Below are 21,555 nucleotides of genomic sequence, written 5' to 3'. Positions count from 1 at the left end.
ATTGCACTAATGCTATGAAACCATCTATAAATACAAAAAGAAATACTTGTAAACATTTCACTCTTCCCAGGCACCAAGCATTTTTGAGAGCTATTACAAAGAAAAAGGCACTATGCTAAAGAAAATGAAAATAAACCCTTGTCATGGTTTTTAATTTTGCGTTACCCAATAAACTTTATCCAAAAAGTTTTGTTTTGCTTCACCAGTATGCATAATTTAAAAGTAGGACATTGATCTACAAAATTAAACTAGGTATGTACCTGAAAAGGAAAAATTCCCAAATATTAGGACCACCAAATGTGTTTTAGCGCTGTAACATAGTGTATTGTCATGAATTAGATTATCTGTTTCATTGTTATGTATTTGCTTGTGACAAATATGTAGTGTTCTGTTACTTGAGTGTTGCTATTCTTAAACACAACACCGTTAGCGTTCACAACTGTGGGAATGGAGAGATACTGGCTTTGAGTGCATGTGCTGTTCCTGTGTTGATGTCAAAGACGGACACACATTAGCTGTGTTTTGGTTGTCCATAAACAGGAGTTCACTGACTAATACCTACGTAATCCATAGCAGACACTCTTATATGTTAATGTAGCAAATAGGACATCATGTTACAACACTACATCAAACACAGACGGGAAGCTTTGTGTACTAATGCACACTTGTAGACATGACTGTCCCTATGTTAGAAATAAAATCAGGCATCAGGCACAACGGGCTTCCTTTTTAGATGATCGAGCATCCCTGTCTTGCTGCCTTGAGAGGCAGGTTTGCATCATATTAGGTATTTTTAGTTAAATAGACCAAACGTTCAGTTGCTAATGTTGATTAGCCATGTGACTGCTTTAGCCACAGTGCTTTCTGTTTACATCACGGATGACGGATGATGACCATAACTGCACTGTGTGTCACAGAGATGCCAGCAGGAACAGCGGGAGAAAAAAAACAAAGCATCAAATAAATAAACACATAAACACACACAATAAATGACTCGTCGACAATTCAATTAATTGTCACCAATTTTGATTGTTGACATAGTTCGGACTAGATGACGAATCTTGGCAGCCCTAATGTATCATGAATCTGTCTTTGTTCATTGTGATACAGATTAATGTATTGCTTGTGTTTAGAAAAATACAGGGGAAGAAGATCTTGAAATATTAATCAGATATTAAATCACCATCACAATATTGAGGGGGTGGGGTATGGTCACAATTACATTATTTTTCAAAATCATTCAGCTGTCGCTGAATTAAATCTTTGCATAATTTCTCCTGTTTACACCAACACAATAGATTTAATTTAAAAAAAAACAATGCGGTTGACAGACTTCCTTTAATGTAAGCGGCGGACAAAAGTATGGCCTTTCACATTTAGGAACATTCATGCAAACTCAATTTTCAAGGGATAATGTTCAAAACTCTGCCATTCTGCAAATATGCCTCGACACACTTTAGGTGGAAAATGTGGTTTTGTATGAATCACCTGGTTGTATTCAAGAAAAGACAATAAATAATTGTGTCTATGAAAGACAATATGGCCGTATACTGCATATGTATATACAGGTGTTCTTATGATGTGCAAGTAAATACAGTCAGCAGTGTTAGTTTCACTGTGATTGTGTGTGTATATCTTATCTGATGAACAAAATGTAACTATAAATACGTCTCTCACACACACACACACACACACACACACACACACACACACACACACACACACACACACACACACACACACACACACACACACACACACACACACACACACTCTCTCTGCTGGAAGTCTTTAAGGACTCGATGATGTAAGACTGCCAGGTTATCCCATGTCTTTAGTTAAAGTTCCCTTTTGGGTGCTGTTCAAATGCCAACAAAATGTACATATGTTGAGGGCAAGTACAGTAAATATTCCAAACTATTTCTAAATATCTTTACATCTAGAGCGGCTGGCTGATCTGACTTCCATCACTGTCAAGGACTTCAGTTTCTGCCAAACCTCAAACTATTATTTTGCATGGAGTTACTTGTCTAGGACTGATTGACACATTACAGTCCCTCTGAAGGATAATTAAAGACAGGCGACCTAAAGCAAACACACAGCATGAAGAAATGATTTCAATTTCCACAATGAACCCAGGTGTGATCTCTGAATCAAAGTTCAAGTATGCCTGTGCAACTGAAGACTCCCCAAGCTTGCTCTGAGGCTCTGACTGCAAACGTACCCTGCCCTGTTTTCCATGATTTTTATTAAAAAGATCAACACTGATTAGGTAGTTCTGTTGTCTATATATGTTAAAAAAAACAAAACAAAACAAAAAAATCCACAGTTCGTTACGTCTTGTCAGCCAGCAAAAAAAATAAAATAATTGAATTGACACCAGCTTGAGCAATTGTTTACTCAGGAGATGCAATGAATTTTTGTCTGAAAATGATTCCCGCTCTGCTGCCTCATGTGGGCGAATAAATGGTAATGTTAATCGCTGTGGAAAATCAGAGATGAGTGGTTATGCCAAAGTTGTGAAGTCGGACGGTGAAGTTTTTGGTGGATGAGGTGTAAAAACTCAAATCAAATTAACCACATGAAGACTATTTTCTTTTTGTAGTGCATTAGCTGTGACTAATACAAGTCTACTTGAGTGGTGTCCTGTTAAAACAATACTGATCTTGGCTGAAACCCATTTGTGCGCTTATTGGTTTGTCACGCAAAACAGCTCAGAAACTTCCCTCAGGCTTTTATTAATTGAATTCTGAGGGGCTCTATCTAATTCACAGTTCTAAGCGGCCCACGGCAAAGCACGGTTTACCTTTACTGAGAGCAGAAAAGCTACACCAGTTGTGTGCGGGATTTTTCTTAAACCATTCCAGCCAGTCACCTTTGTGAGTGGCCAGCACAGACTAGTGCTGTTAGCAAAGAATGGGGCCCGCGACCAACACACCTGGGTGAGATCTAGCAAACACCCGAGAGACTCCTGGCAAACCGCTAGGACGAACCGCGCACACGGCCGTTCTTTTTTGGCAGGGATTACACTCCAAAAAACACGCAGTGCCGCAAATGCATGCGTGCAGTGCCTGATTGCCGTGCTGCATGTCTGCAGGTATAAGAAGATACACGTACAGCGTTTACAGCTCTTCAGGGGGAAAAAAAAAAACAAAACTTTGTGGCACGCACCCAAGAGTTTAACAGACACCATGGACAATGTTAAAGTTGTTTGAGGGAAAGCACAATGGAGCATTCCGCATTGATGATGTCACCGATTGTGAACTGAAAGAATATTTTGTGCATAAACTGATTTGGTTGTGAACGTTGTAAAATGAGGTTCCACTGTAGTAAGGTGCTGGCAACTGGTGGGAGTGTGAAGTATTGTGAGTGCTGTACACCATACTGTAAGTGACATTGACTGTGGTGATAGATCTCCAATGGGAGCATAAATCAATAATTGGCAGAAATAATCCGGGCGCAAGACAGGGATCATAGAAGATAAGACTCACAAAATAATGTTTGTCTTCCACCCACAAAGTCTAGCCTAACTTCTACTACAGTGAAACTCCTCTACAACGAAACTTACACGGGCGAAAATACCCCCTAGTGTGAAAAAATCTTCATGCCTGAAAACCATTCCTACTTTTCTGCTCGCTCCCCTTACAACGAAAAGTCCCCCTGTTGCGTAATACGAAATCTTTTTCTCTGCCCTTGCCTCGCAACGAGATTCACTACAACGAAAACAAGCCTTCCGCAAAAGTCTAATCCTACCTCAGCCTACAGTGACTCCTACTGCTTAGCTCGGAAACGGCAACAGCAAACACCACAGTAGTACAGGAAGTATTTGTTTTTGTTAGTTTCAGACGCAGCATGAACACTGCATTGCTAAAATGGCTACAAAAACGGACCTTTGCAGACCAAGGAGTGAAGAAAAGAAAAGCTTTAACGCTTGAACACAGGATAAAAGTAACAAAAATGAAAGATGGAGGAAGCAAAGTAAAATACATTATGCAAGAAATTGATGTAAGTGAATGCTGATCGTAAATTTCACAATTGATTTCCCTTTTTTTTCTTTCTATGCTGGCTATATGAAGTGTCAAATAAGTTTATGCTCATACTTATGCACCATTGGAATAAAAATAAAGAGTACACATCTGTGTGTGTGTGTGTGTGTGTGTGTGTGTGTGTGTGTGTTTACATCTGAGATAAATCTGCTAGAGTGAAAAGTCCCCTGTTGTGAAAAATTTATTGCTGCAAACATGATTTCGTTGTAGAGGAGTTTCACTGTACATCCTGTAACATGCATAATATAAATAAAGATGATTTGTTGTATGATAGACAAAAGGCAAATGTGCTTATTTCATTTGTTCTGAAGTGGATCAAATTTACAGCAGTCGCCTTGCTTCACTGTGAAGGAGTTCAGCTCCCTGTTACGAGAGCTCTAACCTTCTCCTGTGTCTGTGCATTTCCACCTTCTGTCTTATATGGTGTGCATTGGGTGTCGTGCTAACCTGTTTTGCAATATTGACAGCATTTTAGCCTTGACATTCTTTAGTGCCGAATATTGGTGCCAAGAATTAATTGACAGTTGAATTACAACAGATTTACTTTCTCGGGCATCATGTTAAAATGTTTTCACTACCACAGCATTTTGCAGAGAATATTTGTCGATGATGCTCTAACCGTGCAGGGTTTCACCTCAACCTGTAGCCGGAATATCCACTTGAGTGAATGAGTCAGTGAGAGAGAAAGAGTGAGAGACGGTTCGTAGAAGAGCCAAGGACTAAATGGGGCATACGTATCAAACCAAACTGTTACAAAACTACAGCTTTAAAAAAAAAAAAAAATATATATATATATATATATCAAACTTCATCTTGCAGGATATGCGAGTGAAGGCATGCATGCTGTGATCATACAATTACAATTCCAGCACTTTGAAACAGCATGTTGGATTGAACAAATAGAGGGAATCAAACTCAGGACCGCTTGCAAGCCAAATGTAAAGGGAGCTCTCTCTCTCTCTCTCTCTCTCTCTCGCTCATACCATCTGTCAATCCGTCCATCCATCCATCTGTCCGTACCACCATCTCATCCATCCATCTTGCTTAATTATCATTATTTTCATGATTATACACTACTATATTTACTTATTTACTTGGGTTTATGTTTGATCTTCCAATTTATGTCGAGCAAAATTTCCAGCTGCAGTTGCTCTTCAAGTGCTGAGTTGAGTTGAGAATCGTTTTCCCATTCTATATTTCCTCCTTTTGCTACCCTCCAGTTGAGGTATGACACAATCCTTGCTCCTGTGTTAATTCTCTTCCTCAGGCTTTAGAACAAAACAGGGAGATGTTGGGAGGGGAAGAAAAAGGATAGGTGGAAAAAAAGGACACCTGCCTATGAGTCAGTCCACAGTGCACTGAAAATGCGTCAATGAGTACCCTTCTTTCTCTTTCTGACCCATCATCACTTTGGCCCTCTGCAGGTGCAATTATGCAGTGGTGCTATCGGAGATCTGTCAATTTCCAGATCCAACGTGCTTCAGCCTGCCATTTTGCTTCATCTGTGTGTGAATATTTTGGAGGCAGTAATGTGACTGAGGAAAAGTAGTAGTTTGGAATGCCCATTGGACGACACTGGGAGTAGTTGGGAAACCACAACTATTTCAATGCAGGGGAACTTGATTTTATAAATACGATCTGCTCTGGGGAAACGCAAAAGGTATGGCTCAGAACTTCAGCCGCTCAACCCCTACCTTTATCCATTCAGCCAAGTAGAGACGGGGAGCACATCAGCAGCAGATATGATTTGTGGCGGTTACAAGAAGAGGATGAGGGAAGAGTGAAAATATGGATCGCATTTTGTCCACTTGCAATCACTCTTAAAGAGGTATTTTCAGAAAACTTTACATGACAGGTAGGAGAATGATGGGAATTACAAGACAGCTTTCTCTGCTCCCTATTTCTTTTTCTTTTCCTACGCCTCTCACTTTACATTTCTCAAAATCTATCAGCCTCCATCTCTGTGTGGCTCCGTGGTAATTCTAGAGGCCTGAGAAATAATGACTGCCTTGGTTTCCCCCTCACTCTGTAGTGTCTAGATGCGAAGTGAGTCGAATTCTTTTTTGAGAAGAAACCGAATCATTTGTGTTTTTAATGGCTGCATTTCCGTCCTTAAACTCTTCATTTTCTTTTTCTGGTCTTGGGAGGAAGTGAAATAATTAAAACATCTGCACTTCTGCATCAAGTAAGGCTTGCTGCTTGTTGGCCAGAGGCTTGAATCTATTACATCTGGGATCACAATGACTTTTGGCTGATGACTGAGGGGTCCAGTTCAAATAACCCCCTTGAACCTCAGCTTTCCGCTCGCACACAACCGAAAGACTGATGTGAGTATTTGGACACAAGTATGAGGCTAGTTTGGCTGTGCAACACCATAACCAACAGAGCCAATACATGATGATCACTTCACAATGATATTTTTCAAAAGGTCAGGCATTTTTCAAATGGAGTAACATGCATCGAGACCATTCCTCCCATGGCTAAAGAATGCTAATTACCCACGACACCTATAGCACGCTTAGCTAGCTCACGGCTAAAAAAAACCTGTCTTCTCGCATAGATAGTTCGACTGTCTGTGACTTTCTCACGGCTTATTACACAGTGGGCTCCATCATATCCAGCATGGATTCTGCAGAGATAAATTATCTCACCATTTCACATTACCCAAAGGTGGTTTCAGTAATAGCTGGGCGCTCAGAACCTGCTCCTGTCAACACATGAATGAAACACTCATCATTTGTTTAACAGACTTATTTTAGGCCAGGAACATGCCAGATGACAGGGGGGATTAGAAGATGTGGAAAACACATGTTCATCAACCACAGGTTGCGTTCGGCATTTCTTGCCATGTACCTCATTTTCACACATAACTTCGAAGTAATCTGCTGCATGTTCAAGATTTCATCAACGTGGTATTTGAAATATTGGCAGTTGATGTACTAATTACCTTCATTAAGGGTTGAAAGTGTATTATTCTTAAATAGTTTATACATTTTGGTGCAACAAAATCAGTGATGGGCAGCAACACATTTGCTTCTCTCATTTAAAGATCTTGTCAAAAGTTTGGTTACATTAGACACCATTACTCAAAAACAAGTTACACGCAAGTTTAAATGAACTTTTTGCCAAATTAAAAGTGCACTAACTCAAGATTATGCGGAACATTCCAAGATGTTTTCACTAAACATCGCCAAGGCCTCTGATGATCACACCGAGCACCATTAGGTCAGAACCGGTCTATGAAGGAAAACCTTTGATTTCCATCAATCAGGAATGTCTTGCACAAGCCAGCATCATCAGCCCAAACATTGTTTTTGTGTATAAGTAACAAGCCAGGAATCAACAAAATCTGCCATAAACTGAAACCTGATGAAACAAGTGTCAAGTTAGCCAGATACTTCATTTAGGCCAAGGAAATTTTGTCTTTCAGTTGTTGTCTAGGAAAGACAGAAAGGTGCTGGCCCAACCTCATCAATCACATTTGCAGCATACCATATGGACAAAGGACACTTCTTCTGGAGTGTCGAGGCATGTCATTGACTTATTTGACCAGTACCAACCAATGATGGAAGCTTTGTTCTGTGGGTCAAATTATTGGAAAATTTAACTGGCGCGATGCTTTGGATATTAATATTGAACAGGTACGGCTACTTCTGAGTTCTCCAGCACAACTACCTCTATTATGTTTGGGCCTCAAACATATTGTACCTGTATATCCAAAGTCATTATAGCTCAATGGCTTCAAAAAGTACTACCTAATGAATTGCCAGTGTTGCAGCCAGAAAAGTCTTTGAATTGCTGTAAAAATTCTGCTCAAGACTACATTGACGATAATGTCTTAGCAAATATTATAGTTGTCTAAGATATATTCATACAAAACTCCTTGGTGCAGGTTCATCATGCCTTCTTGGGAATAAACTAAACGCTGAATGAATTATGAAATCAGCATGGATAGTTTGGGTTCAAGAACACGTACATGGCATAAAATCAAGACATATCAAGGTGGACAAAGAGTAAAGAACAGCACACTTTAAAATGGACGACGACATTCACAGAGACATAAATTGAACTCCAGTCACCTGTCCCAAAACATTGCCAAGACCAGAGATAGGGTTGATGCACTTAACGTATGTACACACTGTCCATAACCTTAAAAAAATAAAATATAACCGTCATATATATATACAATATATATCATACATTTTATGTTGTATTTATGATATCCAAAATATATAGTTGTGTCACAACTCTACCAACAGTCACTGAACGACATTACAAGTTGGCAAAAAAAAAAAAAAAAAAAACCAAAGTTACCATACGTCAAGCAGACAAAAGATGCCCTAATCATCATGAATGCAACACAAAATAATAGATGGAGGAATTGTTGAAAGACAGACGCACAGAAAATACTGAAAACAGTCCCCGCAGACTTCCAGCTTTCATGGAAAATGATAAATAAGCAAGCAAACATACAACCACGTGATCCTCACAAGCATTAGAGCCCGCGTTCATAACCTACATCAGCATACTTACGGTATTGCACAATAACTCAACTCAGCTTTATTAATACTGTTTTGCACTTAAACAATAACATCATACACAGGCAAAAGGAAGGCCAAAGTGGACACACTCTCAGCCATCATGAGCAGGTCATTCATGGAAGATCTGGAACTTAAGTGCCATAAAAACAGCACTCGCACTTTGGAACATCAGACTTTGGAGGAGTTGAGTGGACAACATACAGGGAATAATTGAAAAAGGACCAGCCCAAACACTCACAAAACAAGTCATCAGGATGGTCTAAGATGACAACATAAAAGTCAAGCATAAAAAAAGTAACAGATAATTCCATAGCATTATCCGGCAGGGGAGGGGTTCAACGAAAGGGTACAACCGGCCTTGAGGAAACATGATGCGAACACTCACACAGTAAAGCCAAACAAAAGACTCAGACACATACTGGTAAACCCAAGGACAAGATTGAGAGAAAGAATGAAGTCATACACAAAAATACCCTGCAAGTCATGCAATATGACATAGAATGGGGACACAGGCAGGGCATTCAACACATGAAAAAACAACAACACTGCAATGTGGAAATGGAATGTGGAAAGGAAACAACAGGGAGGCACACATGTGAAATGAAAGAAAAAGCAGAGCAGACAAACTTGAAATTGGCCATTAACGACCACTGCAAGAGAGAAAAACACATTATGGACTGGGACAACGCCAAAGTCATCCATGCTGAAAGTAACAAAATAGCACAGCTGCATTAAAGACGCCAGAGATCAGAAACTGGGCCCCGAGGACAACCAACAGAGGTGACGGATCCTACACATGATCTCACACGTGGGATGCAGTCCTCGAAAATGTGCAAGAATGCAAGGAGCGCCAAACTAACTTGCATAAAAAAAAAACACTGAACAACACATCACAGTAATACCATGTGAACCTCTAATGGAGGCAACAGAAGTGAAAGAAGCATGCATGTAAGGTCAATTATAGGGATGCTCCGGTTGATCGATGGGCGATAATGATCGGTCAATATTCATGAAAAAGTACGTGATCAGTGAATGTGATCAAAGCCTTTCATGGTTGATCAATCACCCTATTTATCTAATTATTCTGGTCTGGGGGTGACGAACTAGCCCGATATATTTCTTTTCCATTTTTATTTCATGGAACAAGAAAAACAGCATAAGTACACAACATATTACTGCCTTTTTATTCCATTACTTTTAATCAGCAATGCGATAAGCATTGCGAATGAAAGCAAGGAATTGACCCGGTTGTCACTATTTCACGCACAACTTAAAAGTCACCGTTTGTAAAGGAAAAGAAAAACAGTGACAAATGTTAGCGTTTGAATATGACACACATTCAACTACTGATAACATAAACACACATATATAAGAAGGACTAACGTCTTAAGCAGCGTTGCTGTGTTTTGTTCTTCGGTGTCACAAAACAGAACAAAACCAAAAATAATCAAGGATGTGTATTCCTCTGTATTGATAAGCGTTGACAAAAAAGTCAGCCTAATGGGGCTGATTTTCTATTCACATGCATTGGCTTTGCCTTCGATGGAAACGACTGTCACCGCTGGCAGAGGATTAGCATTAGCATCTCGCTTCATTGCGCTAAGCTCAGCATTTGGAAACTTTTGATGGCCGCCAAGAGTTTGAGAATGGGCAGCGGTTGCTTGTCTGGACTTGTTGACATTCAATTTTGATTGCTGCAGTAATCTCAGTAGTCAGTTTTATGTTTCTTTATTTATTCACGCATTTATGGTATAGCAGAGCGGTATGATATAACGTCACATCAGATCTCTTCAAGGTGAGGTGGGTGACACCAGTGTTCAGATAAAAAAAAATAAAGTAACACCTAAATGTTACTTGAAGCACTCTTCTTATTTTACTTCAACAACTTTTTAGATTTTTTTTTAATTACACTTAATTCTTAAATTATTAATTTCATAGTCATACTCCAGCAGGATCGCCAATTTAGCATATGGACTCCTTGCGATCTGAATTGTGCAAGCCTGCATCTCGTTCTGAGGATCCTCATATAATATGTTGTACGTAACTTTTTGAAATTCATTAAAAGATGGAGTGACCATCAAGGACAATGCAGGTTGCTACAGAAAGAGGACATAGGTAAGAATAAAGACATAAAAATCGGAATATATTAAAAGGCAGGGCTCGGTCGCATTCATTTGAATGTAATTGGCGCTGTGCAATCCTTTCATGGATCCATCATCTGATCTGCTTATCCTCACGATGGTCACGGGTGTACTGGCGCCTACCCCAGCTGTGTTCGGGCAGTAGGCGTGGGCACAGTTTAGGGTGTTCGGTAGAAAAAAATCAGGAAGCAAACCCTGACCCCAGCATTGTGTTTGTTGTAGCCAGCGCTACATAAAATATGAGATGGAGTAAAATTGTTTTGTAAAAAGTAGCATATATGGCTCCATCAGACAAAAGGAGAACATAAGGAGAAACATTCAAGAAAGTGGGACATGCCATTCAAATAATGCTGGCAAGGGAGGGTGTGCAATGAAATGCATAAAACTAAAGATAGAGGAAAAGACTGGATGTCTCATCCCTCACCGAACCTCAGTTGACTCAGTAGCTGCAAGAGCCTGCCAAAAACATAACCTCATCAGGGTTTGAAGACACCTGGCTTTTCACACCAGGACATGTAAAATGACTTTTACAGCTGTCTCACCGTCCATTACATGTTTGGAGGGACAGCAGGGCTCCATGTCATTCAATAACATGTAAGGTGTGGGTCCCTCCAGACTCAAATCATGAGAATCCTATTGGCACACAGCCCAGTTTGGTGAAGTTATTTGTAGTGTAGTTCACTGTGAATGATGTTGAGCAAGGAGCAGTGAAGGAACTTTGCGGATTATCTCTGCTCTGTAGGCCCCTACCGCCTTTGTTAGGGCAGCGTAACTCCGAGAATAATAAATATATCCTGTAGGATTGCATATCATATCGTCACTCTTGGCATTTTCTCGATGTGTCATCGTAGATAATGTGACATACTGGATGTCTGTGCTTGGGCAAGATGTTATAAGACTGAGGTGTACGTCCGAATATTACAAGCCACCTTGGCATGCCCAACTACAGATGCTCCGATGAGGCCAATTCTGTCAGGAGCAGACAAACTCAACTGTCGGGTCAGCACACTCACATTAACATAGTCAACCACCCTTTTCCAGACACTGTCGTCCCACGTAGGAAAGCTCTGCAGCTTTCAGTCGGTAATGTCACGCAACAATTTGAGTAATATATGTTGAAGAGTAGTTCCAAAAAACAAGACACCACGGAAAATCCAGTAAACACAAACTGTAAAAGTATACTGTTATGAATCATGACTGGTGTCACGGTTTGGTTGAGTGCAGTGGAGCTAAATACTCTACGCAAGAGAGTAGTCAGACGAGATGATGTAAAGGGGCGCCAATCTGACCAATGGCTTCTGTTGAAGTGAAACACTCCCATGGTTGATTATCTCTAAACTCAAGCATCTATTCTACTTGCTCTAAATCATACAGGTTTTGTAAGTTCATGGACGTAATAACTTTTTTTCCCATTTTTACCTGTAAGGCATCCCCTAGGTCAGCCATACTGATTTCCGGGTCCTCTGTGGTGTTGAAAGGAACTGGAGTTATCCTGATGAAGGTGAGGACACGAGGTTCAGGATACCTCCACAGCATTAGTCCGCCGCTATCTTCTGTTTCACCGTAGAACACAACCTCATGTGGTCCTGGCCATCTTTGGGAACCTGCCAAAAAGTAAAAGAGTAGTAACATGAGGTACACAATGCAGGCGCGCAGACACACAGTTGCACAAAACGGTATCTGAACTCTTGGAATTACCCGGATCATTGGACATACAATGTGATCTTCGTGTAAGTCAAAACAAATAGCCAACCATTTTTCTTGAACTAAAGCCACACAAACCACTACGAAGCAATCGGACTGGGCTGTACCCCAAATGTCTAATATGGGTAAGTTATATCGAATTTGATTTCGTATTTACTTCGTGTGACATACAGCTACTGTATTAAAAATGGCTTGATAATCTGAAACATTTGTGTGAGACGAAGAGTATTAAAAAAAAGGCGCAACCTTCTTTTGTTTCTCTTTTTTTCCTCATTTTCTGTGAGAAAAGTAATTCCTTTTGTTTTTAGTCAGTCCTTGTCAGATCTCATGTATACATTCTGAATGAAAATCTGATCTGGACTTTGACCAGAGATTGTAAAACTTCGGGGTGATGCATTTATAGGTGTTTCTATGGAACCCAAAACAAAAACATCAATGTTTCCATGCTTTCAGAATGTTTATGCGAACAAGAAGCAATATAAACAGCGGGGTTGAGTAAACTTTTTTTTCTGTAGAGTAAACAGTCATTGACTGCACCATGGCAAGCACCTGAAAAAGCCGGATGACATGGATCAAAACATTTGAGTGGTGTTTGAATAAAATTGTGGCTGCTGTTTCGGATCCAAGTCCTTTGGAAAAATGTTTATTTGGGGGGGAACAAAAAGTGTGTCTCCTGGGGGTACAAAACTGATACTCTTTGTAGAGAACATATTTTAGGGAGTAGCAAAATCTGTCTGTGGGCAAATGTTTCTTTCATCTTAAGAGGCCGGCATATAACTCCGCTGCAAACAGAGGATGAAACAAAAGCAAAAACAGACACTTTCATGGTTTTGCTTTCAGTCGCATTAGCAGAGACCCTTTTTTTTTTCTCCCTATATCTTTCACTTCTCTCTGAGTCCCTTCCATCCTTTTGTCAGCCCTTGGGGGGTGCTTGCACTTCTCTGTACTTCGGGGACTGCTTTCCTCTGCCAGTTGACAACATGTTGCAAACAGATTGTTCCCCGCGTCCTTGTTCTAGGAATATACATTCTTCAAAGATGCAAGAGTAAAACAGTGGGGGGGAAAAAAACAAAAACAAAGAGTCAACCACAGTTGACAAAGTGGATGACTTGTCTCGAGCAAAGGAGAAGTTTGATCCTCTTTGTATCATGTTCCTTTGTGTGCATGTCAAGAGCAGAACACGCAAAGCACCAAGGAAGTGAATACACAGCATGTTACTGAAAGTACAACCAGCCAGATAAGTCTGATTAAACTCCTGTCCATAGAGGACTTTGATTGATCTGCTCCATACACTCTCAAGGCTTAGAAAGACAGTTTGTTAACTAGTTCAACCACACTGACTACATGATGATAGAAAAATCAGTTCAACTTAGTCCAACGTTAAACTGTAACTTATTTTATGTTCCGAACAGACAGGAAATCTCGGGTGGACACAGCGCTCAGATCAGTAGGAATACAAAGTGTCATCCGGCTTTCCTCTTACAAGTACCATTCATACCTGAGTCCTGGATGTACTGAAAGTGTCCTGTTCGCAGGTCATCAGAGCTGTGTTCTGAGCGAGAACAGGGGGAACCTGGAGAGGACGGTGGCTGGGTCTGGAAGGTCTGGCCTCTAGGGAAGTTTTCCAGCGAGTCCCCTTTCTGTGCAGAGTGATATGCTTGGAGGTGTTCCTCCACCAGCCTCAGGCAGTTAAGATGTTCCTGTCCCCAGAAAACCTGTCAAGCAAAAGTACAGCAGCGGGACTTCAAATGAGTGGAGAAAACAGAAGGATTTACCGAACTAACAGAGCTCGATGATTAATTCATGGAAAAAACGGTTTGGGAGTACAGTGAGTGAAACAAAAAAGTATGCACTTCATAAATCAGTGTTCCATATTTTGCTCCGGTGAAAAAAATCTGCGTGTTTCCACTTCAAAATTCAACACACAACACCCCATAATGACAATGTGCCCAAAAAGTTGAGATTTTGTCAAATGTATTACAAATAAAATCCTGTTAAAAAAATCACATGTACTGAACAATGGTATGCTCGTTTTTTGTCATGAATTTACCTCAGGTGGATCCACTTTCCACTGATCTTCCCTGAGACCTGTCTACATCTTAATTTGAGTCTGCAGTGACACACATCTTTCTATACTTGGTGCATGCCAGAGCACAAAACAAGCATGGAGTCACTGGAAGTGACCGTAGACCTCCAAGACAGGATTGTCTTGAGCCACAGATCAGGGGACGGATACAGAAAAATAAGATATATGATGCTCTGAAAACCCCAATGGACACAGTGGCCTCCATTATCCATACATGGAAAGAGTTCAGAACCACCAAGACACTCACTACAGCTGGTTACCAGTGTAAACTGAATGACCGGGGTAGAAGAACCTTTGCCACGGAGCTCCAGCGTTCCTGTATGGAAAGAGGAGAACCTCCCAAAAGGAGAATCACTTCTGCAGCAATACACTCATCAGGCCTACATGGCAGAGTGGCCAGATAGAAGCCACTGCTTCGCAAAAGGCAGCTGGCCAGGAGTTTGCCCAAAGCCACCTGGAAGGAGTCTCAGACCATGAGAGGCATAACTCTCGAGACTGATGAGATGTATAAACACACAAAACAGTCAGGCGTGAAAGGCAGGTCTTATATTTAGAGGAAACCAGGCACCACTCATCACCTGGCCAATATCATCCCTTTAGTGAAACATAGAGAAGAATTGTGTGGATTTTTCAGAAGCAGGAAGTGGGAGACTAGTGAGAAAAGAGGGAAAACTACTGCAGTAATACACACAGACATCCCGGATGGAAAACCTGCTCCAGAGCGCACTTGACCTCAGACTGGGGCGGTAGTTCATCTTTCAGCAGGACACAAGTTTGAGCACAGAGCCAAGATAGCAAAGGAGTGGTTTGAGGACAACTCTGTGAATGTGCTTGAGTGGCCCAGCTAGACTCTAGACTTGACATTGATTCAACGTCTCTGAAGACATTTCAAAAAGGTTGTTCACTGATGCGCCCCGTCCAACCTGATGCCGCTAAAGAGCTGCTGCAAGGAAATGGGCGAAAGTGCCCAACTTTAAAGTATTTGGTGTTCCAAGCTTGTGGCGTCCTGTTCAGAAAGGCTGTAATTGCGGCCAGTATTGAGCATACTTATGTACTCCATGTGGTGCATTCGTTCTCATATGCTAATTAGTTATTTATCCATCCATCCATTTTCCGATCCACTTTATCCTCACAAGGGTCGCGGGAGGTACTGGAGCCTATCCCAGCTGTCTTTGGGCAGTAGGCGGGGGACACCCCAAACCAGTTGCCAGCCAATCGCAGGGCACCCAGAGACGAACAACCATCCGCGCTCACACTCACACCTAAGGACAATTTCGAGTGTTCAATCAGCCTGCTATGCATGTTTTTCAAATGTGGGAGGAAACCGGAGGACCCGGAAAAAACCCACACAGGCCCGGGAAGAACATGCAAACTCCACACAGGGAGGCCGGAGCCGGGATCGAACCCACAACCTTTACACTGTGAGGTTGACGTGCTAACCACTAGACCGCCATAGTTATTTATTTATTAAATTAACTTGCAGAAAAGGTCATTTTGGGCGTTGTGTGGAGAATATTGAAAGCAAAAATAGTTTGAATTGAGGCTGTAACATACAATGTGAAAAAAGTGAAGCTCTGTGAATAATTTCTGAATGCACTGCATGTCAGCATGCACAGTAGTTATCTGCACAGGTGACTCAGAGGTGTTACACACAACGCCCCCCATAATTATCGACACCACTGGGTATGATGTGTTAAAAGCCTTAAAATTAATTCATTTTTTAATTGCAGGAGCCTACTCTTATTCTGAAAATTGTAGAAATGTCCCCATTAAAAAGCTGTGGAATCAATTGAAGAGGAGAGTGCAGAAGAAAGAGCCCAGGTTGCTGAGTGAGAGATTGCGTGAAGAGGAATGGTCGAAGATCCCTCTTTCTGTATTCTCCCATCTTGTGGAACATTAGGAGACAATCAGGTGCTGCTTTGTTCGCAAAAAGGGACTGTACAAAGTACTAACGTCAAGGGTGCTAATAATTGTGCCACACGGGGATTTGATGGAAAAATAACAATTTCCTAATGTGGAATTTTTTTCCCCCACTGAATAAATGCACTTGAAGTGGTTGGAATTTCCTCTTTTTTTGATTCTCAATCGTTAAGTCTACATTATTTAGGAAAAAAAAACCCAAACTGAATTTATCAAAAGCTAAAGAATACATCTTAACCGGGAGTGTCAATAATTATGGAGGGAACTACAGTATATATGCAGTTGGTCATTTTTCACCATTTTCCTCCAAAACAAGATGAGAAACAATCACGAGTCAAAACTTGACAGTATATCATCAAGAACTACCCAACACAACCTAGATGGTGACCCCCTTCCCACACTCCATCAAAGTGAGTCTGGTGGGGTTTGGACAAAGGAACAGGAATCTCTGAGTCAAAAGCTTTTCACACATGGTGCTGTGTGCCTGCCTGCTACCACCTAATGCGTGCATACGGGTTTATGACTAAACTCTGAAAACAGGAAAATTTGGGGAGTTTCTTTTCAGCCATTTGGAGAGAGAAAATAAGATGAAGAAATCGGAAGGAATTCCAGTGGTTTTTGTACAGCACTTGATTAAAACACCACAAACACCAATATTTTCAAAGGGAAACATGCTATTATGTATTAAGGGCAACCACTGAAAAAAGATAGAGAGCAGGGTCACTCTGAAGAAGTGATGTGGAACAATACATTAGTAATAATGCAATCAGTTCGTCACATTGAAGAGGGGATTTTTTTTCAGATGGGACATTATGTAACTTAGAGAGAGAAAAAAAAAAGAAGCCACATATAAAATATAACCCAGCCTAGAAATAACCTAATAATGTTCCACTACTTAACTGGCAGATGAATCCTTAAGTCACACACAAACACATGCACGCACGCGCGCGCACGCACGCACGCACGCACGCACGCATGCACGCACGCACGCTCACTGGTCACGACTGATTTTTAGGATTCAATGCCTCCTCTCGTACTATAATTACACCCGTTTACACCGAATTCAAGAGGAAGAACAGCGTAAACAATCACAATAGTTTGTTTTGTATATTATGCTTGGAAAAAAAAAAGCACTCCATCTAAAATGGAATGACAATCACAATCTAACAAGAACAGGACTTAGCCCCAAATGTTGCTGAGGTGCTTGACCTCTTACGAATCTACTGCAACTATGACGTATAGACGGTATTTCGACCTGCAGCAGGCCTCCTTTCAGGTCCAGCAGCAGTTTAGGGGGACCGGGCTCAGGTCCAGGACTACCACTGTGTCGACACCACCTAGCCTCCAGCGAGCCGCTGCAAGAAAACGGCCCCAGTAGAAGGTGACTTCTGTCCTTCAGCCCTGTTCTCATCAGCACATCTTGCAGCTCCAGCTGCACAGAAGCAGATTGCACTGCATCTGGGAGAACAGGAAAAGTGACGAGAAATAAGGAGAGGTTACACAACCATTTAAAAACATTGGACAAGAACAATGGAAAATGTTAGATCAGTCATAGCCCACACCATCCACAGACATATTACATTAGCTTTTGAAGTAGATGAAATACAGGAAAAAGCAATCAAACGGAATTTCAGTTTGTTCATTGGGTAACTACCATCAAACCTTCATGCCCTCTAGGTTGAACAGTTTCCTGTTCAATAATTCCAGACCCACAACTGTTTTGAAGGCAACTTGTGCATCACACATGTCACAACAGCGGAGCACCGGTGACGGTAGAGAAGAGAAAAACAATGACAAATATGAATTTGTAAATTGAGGCGCGTTGTGGGAAAGTTCTACTTGATGTCTCTGTGCAAGCTTCCTGTGACAATATTGCTCATAATAAAAGAACAAAGGAATGCAGTGTACATTGACAAGTGAACTTCATCATTGAGGAAACCTCATGAATTTGACACAGCGAGGACCTGCGCCACCATCTCATGTCGGCTCGGTCACTCACGCAAAAGATACAAGACAATGCCGCTTTATTTATATAGCATGATACAGACATTTATTGTAGAAACAGGTAAGTATGACTTAAAACAATGCCTGCGCAGTTATTAAAGTTTCGAAATGATGGTGACAGTTTGACTTTGGCTCAGATTCTTTCAATTATAACTGATCTGTGTGGGGAAAAAAAAATACAATAAGAATCAGACCACTCCTGTTTTTCTTTAGCGTGTGCTGCTAATCAACATGATTAAACAATGACAGTGAGACTGGGGGGAGAGGAAAAAAAAATACAAAAAAAAAAACATGGTGAGATCCACATGGCAAAGCCAAACACCCACTCATCCTGAAAGAAGCAAACATAGCAGGAGCCACCACAGTAAGACAGCACTCTCGGTCCTTTCCATTTAATCGCAGATGGGTCATTAACTGTGGTCAAAGGCTGTCCAGAAGTTGGCCTTTAAGTCCCCATAAATCAACAGACTCCAACCCCATCTCGTAGTTGTTAACATGGCGGGGCTGAGTTGGTCAGTCACAGCAACAGCAGCAGCCCATTTGGAAACCTCAAACCAGAATGACTAATAATGCCCTGTGAAGTGGCCCTTTGCCTTTTGACGGCAGTAATGGTCCCTGCACTGTGCTTGGCTCCGAGTCCTGGGAAGCAGAAAAGTAGAGCGTGCACATACAACTGGAGTCCCCGTTATTTTACACAGATGTGGCTAACATAGTGTATGTTTAAAATATATCGTTAGCCTTACAGCAAAATTGCATGAGTCCTTTTTAACTGACATGATATAAAAACAAGATGCTTTCTACAATTTTTTTCTTTTATAGAGTCTCAGTCATTCAGGTAATGGCAATCTACAAAGGTAGACAAGTGGATTCTTAGTGGTTTTGTTTTCTTCTTATTTTCCGAAAAAACATTGGAATCTGACTTCTGCAGCTAAGCTATTGGGTAAACAAATATATCATTTTTTTAAAAGGGAAATGACTGATGCATGAAACTGATACTGCATCAATGTCATTACATATTTTTTGGTGTATGTGTGTGACTTGGGCAAATAAGAGTGGGGGAATTCTATCCTTCAGCCTGCCAAAAAAAAAATGCAGCTGCATACAGGTGAGGTTATTGCCAGTGTTCCAAGTGGAATATGATATCCAGCGGACTACATACTTAGCACATGATTCATTTGCCAATTCCTGTATCCAATCTATAATGACGCACACCATTTCATATTTAAACCACAGCTGTTTGCAGAAATTCCACCGGGCTCTTCTGGGGTGATGTAGGATAGGTGAACTTTTCAAGGAGAAATGGAAAGTGGGAGTGGAACAGGAGCTGATTAACCAAGGAGACAAAATGCATGGAGACTTGGGGAGGGTGGAGGTTGTGAATGACAGACATTAAATGATGTATATGACACACATCTTTTCCAGACTCGGTAAACTGACTCAGATATGTCTTATTCAATGTTGGAGCTTAACATCACAACAGCAGTGTTCCAATGAAAAAGGGCTTTTCGTGTCTAAATCATTTTGAAACATTACACATGGATGAGTCATTTGTCCAGGACAGATGCTATTGATACATGTTGGCAGTTTACCTGCTAAGGTCTTCGCGTGTTGTGGTGTTCAGAGCGATGTTATTTATTGAACAGGTTTATTTTTATGGTGAGGATTTATTTGACAGCGCACGGAAACTCCCAAGCAGGGTTGTTTAAATGGTGAACAGCGAGCTTTTATTACTTTTTTTTTCAGCAGGAGACACAAATACACACACCCACAATAAATACAAAGTTAAACTACAATGTGCACAAATTCGTGATCCCCAAACCACGCCGCATGCTGCGAGATCACGCACAATCGCTCAGCGACAGTACAATGGGCAATCGGCTCTCTCACCGTGCGTCTTTTATAGTTGACCTCACGATCCCGAAGTTTAAACCAGAAGCCCCAGCAGCAGCCGCTCACAACAATTAGGTTAATTTGGAATGATTTTGACGAGGGGAAATCCCACTCACTCCTCAGCCCATTTTTCCATCCAGTCAAGTCAGACTTTCATTTGTAACCTCCTCCGCATCCAAGACTAAACTCTCTCTGCGACCGTATTGCCAGTATGTCGGTCCCAAGAGTTGTGTCAGCAGACAGCCAAAGACATTATATGGCACAACACAAATGTGTGAGCAGAAGGAATGTGCAATAAAAATACTTGGGAATACGGGAGCATGAGCCAGGTGTAGTCCATATTCTGGAGAATTAATCAGATACAATATCTTGCTTACAGAATACGTGATGCAAAACCCAACAGGAAGAGACCCTTGAATGTGATAATACCTTGAACTCTTTGTTGTTCCTAGAAACCTTTCAATAAAAATAGATGGTTCTGGTAAATGCGGACATGCTCCAGGCCAGGCGGAGGTTCTCTTGCTTTGACATACAAAAATAATCCTGAAAAAGATGGACCGAAAATGCACAGCACAATGTTGACCTTTGACTTAAGCGACCTCAGCCATCTTGGGAATGTGAACCTTTGACCTTGACTTAGTCTGCCATTTTATTTCACAAATCTTTGAAAATCTAAATTAATGCTGCAAGGCTCCACTTCTTTAAAAAATACAATTCTTTCTATTCAGCCAATTCAAGTTCTGTACTCTTTGTGCTTTTCTCAGCAGTAAGAGTTTAGCAGCTGGAAGAGGGTTTGGGACCTTCTAGGTCATGGTGGAGTGGGAAAGCACAGACCGGAGGAAGGTGGGGGTGGTGTTGGGGGGGGGGGGGGGGGGTCAATCGTGGTGTATATTTCAACATAGTAAAAGTTGTAGGGAAGAAGTTATTCCTGAATTTGCTGGTCTGGGAAAAGAGAAACGTAAAGAACATTCCATAGTGGAGGAGGCCAACAACACTGATGCTGTGTTGCGAGCTCTCCTTTAGGATGCTGCACACCCCTCTTTTGCACTAGATGGTCTTAATGTTCGGAAAGATTTCTGTTCCCCACCAGAGCAACCGCCATAGCACGTCAAGCTGCAGTTGGTACGTATTGCTCTCAATGGTGCAGCATTACACGTTCAATTAACCCCAAATGGAGCACAACTGTTGTTTGTTGCAAACTGTATTCATTTTCAGTCTAGCAA

At 41.2% G+C, this 21,555-nt stretch overlaps 1 protein-coding gene across 1 annotated transcript in view; it reads right to left on the bottom strand.

The window, feature by feature from the left end:
- vps13b (vacuolar protein sorting 13 homolog B) overlaps positions 1-21,555 on the bottom strand; it is a 343,085-nt gene that overhangs the window by 63,902 nt on the left and 257,628 nt on the right. The window contains exons 38-40 of the mRNA XM_019856211.1: positions 17,694-17,896; positions 13,931-14,147; positions 12,148-12,332 (exon numbers count right to left, since the gene is read on the bottom strand). Coding sequence (XP_019711770.1) covers positions 12,148-12,332; positions 13,931-14,147; positions 17,694-17,896 — 605 coding nt within the window. The remainder of the gene's footprint in view (positions 1-12,147; positions 12,333-13,930; positions 14,148-17,693; positions 17,897-21,555) is intronic.

The sequence above is a fragment of the Hippocampus comes genome, unplaced genomic scaffold (genome assembly GCF_001891065.2).
Source record: "Hippocampus comes isolate QL1 unplaced genomic scaffold, H_comes_QL1_v1.1 scaffold327, whole genome shotgun sequence".
Classification (NCBI taxonomy): domain Eukaryota; kingdom Metazoa; phylum Chordata; class Actinopteri; order Syngnathiformes; family Syngnathidae; genus Hippocampus; species Hippocampus comes.
This window is presented reverse-complemented; position numbering and strand designations above follow the sequence as displayed.